At 35.8% G+C, this 2,488-nt stretch overlaps 1 protein-coding gene across 1 annotated transcript in view; it reads right to left on the bottom strand.

The window, feature by feature from the left end:
• LOC107660301 (nucleolar protein 11-like) overlaps positions 1-2,488 on the bottom strand; it is a 54,019-nt gene that overhangs the window by 35,964 nt on the left and 15,567 nt on the right. The window contains exons 5-6 of the mRNA XM_016449583.1: positions 2,292-2,415; positions 2,084-2,184 (exon numbers count right to left, since the gene is read on the bottom strand). Coding sequence (XP_016305069.1) covers positions 2,084-2,184; positions 2,292-2,415 — 225 coding nt within the window. The remainder of the gene's footprint in view (positions 1-2,083; positions 2,185-2,291; positions 2,416-2,488) is intronic.

Raw genomic sequence — 2,488 nt, 5'->3', positions numbered from 1 at the left:
CAGGGCCCGTATTCACAAAACATTTTATCTTACCACTAAGAGTTCTCATAAATAGCAGTAAAGGTTTTTAGCTAAGAGTTTTCTCTTAAAACCTATTCACAAAGCTGCTGAGACAAACTTTCACTAAGGAATAGAGAGAAGTCTTAAGCTAAGAGTAAGGGCGGGGTTGACCTCTTTGCTATGGATGATGTCAGCATGCTTAGTAACTATGCCCACAGTGATTGGCTGATAGTCTCTGCCAGAGATTTATTCATAGAAATATTTTAGAGTAAAGATAAAGGTTTAAAAATAAAAATGTTGCCACATTCAAATAAAGATGTTAAAAAGCAGGCTAAGTGTCACTAATTAAACAAGTATGTGTTCAGCTAATTGTCAGCCCCTTACATGTATGCTTCTCATAATTAGTGAATATGCATATAAACAGCCTTTTAATAAACAGTAGAATAATCATGGCTGACAGTAAGACACAAGCACAGCTGTTACTTCTTGCCCAACTGGTTAATGAAAACAAGGACATAATCAAAGGAAAATTTGGAGTTGGGAACCAAAGGTGATACCTTTATAAAAGCTCATTATCATCAAATATTTCTAAAATGTTTACGTTCCGAGGCAGATTGCCGGCAACAGCCATTTTAGGAATAGTTTGTGGTTTGATCTTAGTGACTTAGGTGTCCTCTTCACTACTAACATTTCACAGATTTATGAGTTAGTTTTAATGCTAAAATGCTTTGTGAAATACTTTTAGATCAAAAATTTAGGAGTCCTAAATTTAGGACTGACACTCCCATTATTTTTAAGATTTTCTCCTAAATCGGCGAGTTACGAGCTACTTTTAGCCTTAAGATGTTTTTTGAATATGGGCCCAGATGTAGATTTATGTTCATTATCAAAATCAGTAATATCTGTAAAAATCTCATCTGGTGAAATTTAATTATTCCGACTGTTTGAGGTGTTTTTTTTAACCATTGGTCTTCCATAGTAGCATACATTTAGATCATGATAATCACTGTTAAAACCACAAATATAGCACCTCAATACCATAGTAAAAATGTAATATGGCGTGTAGATATTTATGAAAAACAAAACAAAAAATAGTCTAAATACATTTATAAATGTATAAACACTATAGCTTAATCACAAAAAATACTGTAACTATATTCCATTACTCCTTCAATACATTTAATACATGTCTACATTAATAATATAAAAAATTTGACACGAATACACACATTTCTGACACAATACCATGGTGCAGTTAGTGCTACAACAGTAAATCCATGGTAAATGATGGCGATTTGTAGATTAAAAAGTCTTCTGACTGTATCGTTGCGCACAGTGTTTCTGCTGTTTGTCAGCGCCGTTTCATTTGGCTGTAAACAGTTATTTGTGTTCCTCGCTGAATTCAAGCACTTCACACTGGATCTCACAGCGCTGTTCAGTGTCGCGTGAGCGAGACTCATCAGCGAGTGAACGCATCTGCTCTAGTGAAGCTCGCTCCGCACCGCTGTTTGAACTTTGATCCGAGTGGATAAACGCTCCGAGTGGCACGCTTCAAAGGACTAGCGCTCTTTCGTTCTGCCTTTGCCGCATAAACATTATCTCGAACATTTATCGAACTCTTGTTATCGTTTTTTTGAGGAAATTTATATCGCTCGGTAATTATCGTTATCGATTTATCGCCCAGCCCTATTATAATGCTCAATGCTGGGGGAAAATGTGCATAAAAAAATCTTTGATCATTGTGAGCAGATCTAAATGTATGCCGCAATAAACACTTTTAATTCATTTTCACATTTCACTTTAATCGTGACAGTCTTAAAGGGTTTGGTTTAACTGAGCAAGGGCATTTTTGTTTATCTTTTATATGGCTCGAATGCACAGACTCTTCCATGAAAAAAAAACAACTGAATTTACAGGAGGCTACTCAAGTATTTCATTCTTGCATTCAAGGTACACTTTTTTTTTTTTAAATCAGTTCTTGCTTTCCCTGGTAATTAAATCCATGAATTTGGCATTGCATGAACATCCCCACTGTAAAATCAGAACTCCATAAGAAAAACTGGTATAATTTATAGTCTCTTACATTTTTGGTTGACATTCTGCTCTTGATTTCTGCTGTCTGTGTGACGTCACTATAAGTCTGGGTGGTCCAGGAAGACACAAAACTGCATGATTTGGATTCTGCTGAATATAAGGCAAAAGGTCATTTGACATGTTTTTCTTCATTTCATATATGTCGCTATAGGAAAGTATAGGTCAGATGTTCAAGATTTCAAAAGAAAAGTCTTTACCACTCTGACTTGTCTGCTTCAGTTTTCCCAGGGCAGCTCCGAGAGATGACTTCTGGCACTCAAAAGGAATTACTGACAGCATTTTCCCATGAGGGATGTACAGCTTCCCAGAATAACACCACAACTGTATTCAGGAGAAATGATGTGTTTGTCTCACTGCAGAATTAAACTTTATAGTATTTTCATGAAAGGTTTAA

This window comes from Sinocyclocheilus anshuiensis, unplaced genomic scaffold (assembly GCF_001515605.1).
Source record: "Sinocyclocheilus anshuiensis isolate Anshui unplaced genomic scaffold, SAMN03320099.WGS_v1.1 scaffold1735, whole genome shotgun sequence".
Taxonomy (NCBI): Eukaryota; Metazoa; Chordata; class Actinopteri; order Cypriniformes; family Cyprinidae; genus Sinocyclocheilus; species Sinocyclocheilus anshuiensis.
This window is presented reverse-complemented; position numbering and strand designations above follow the sequence as displayed.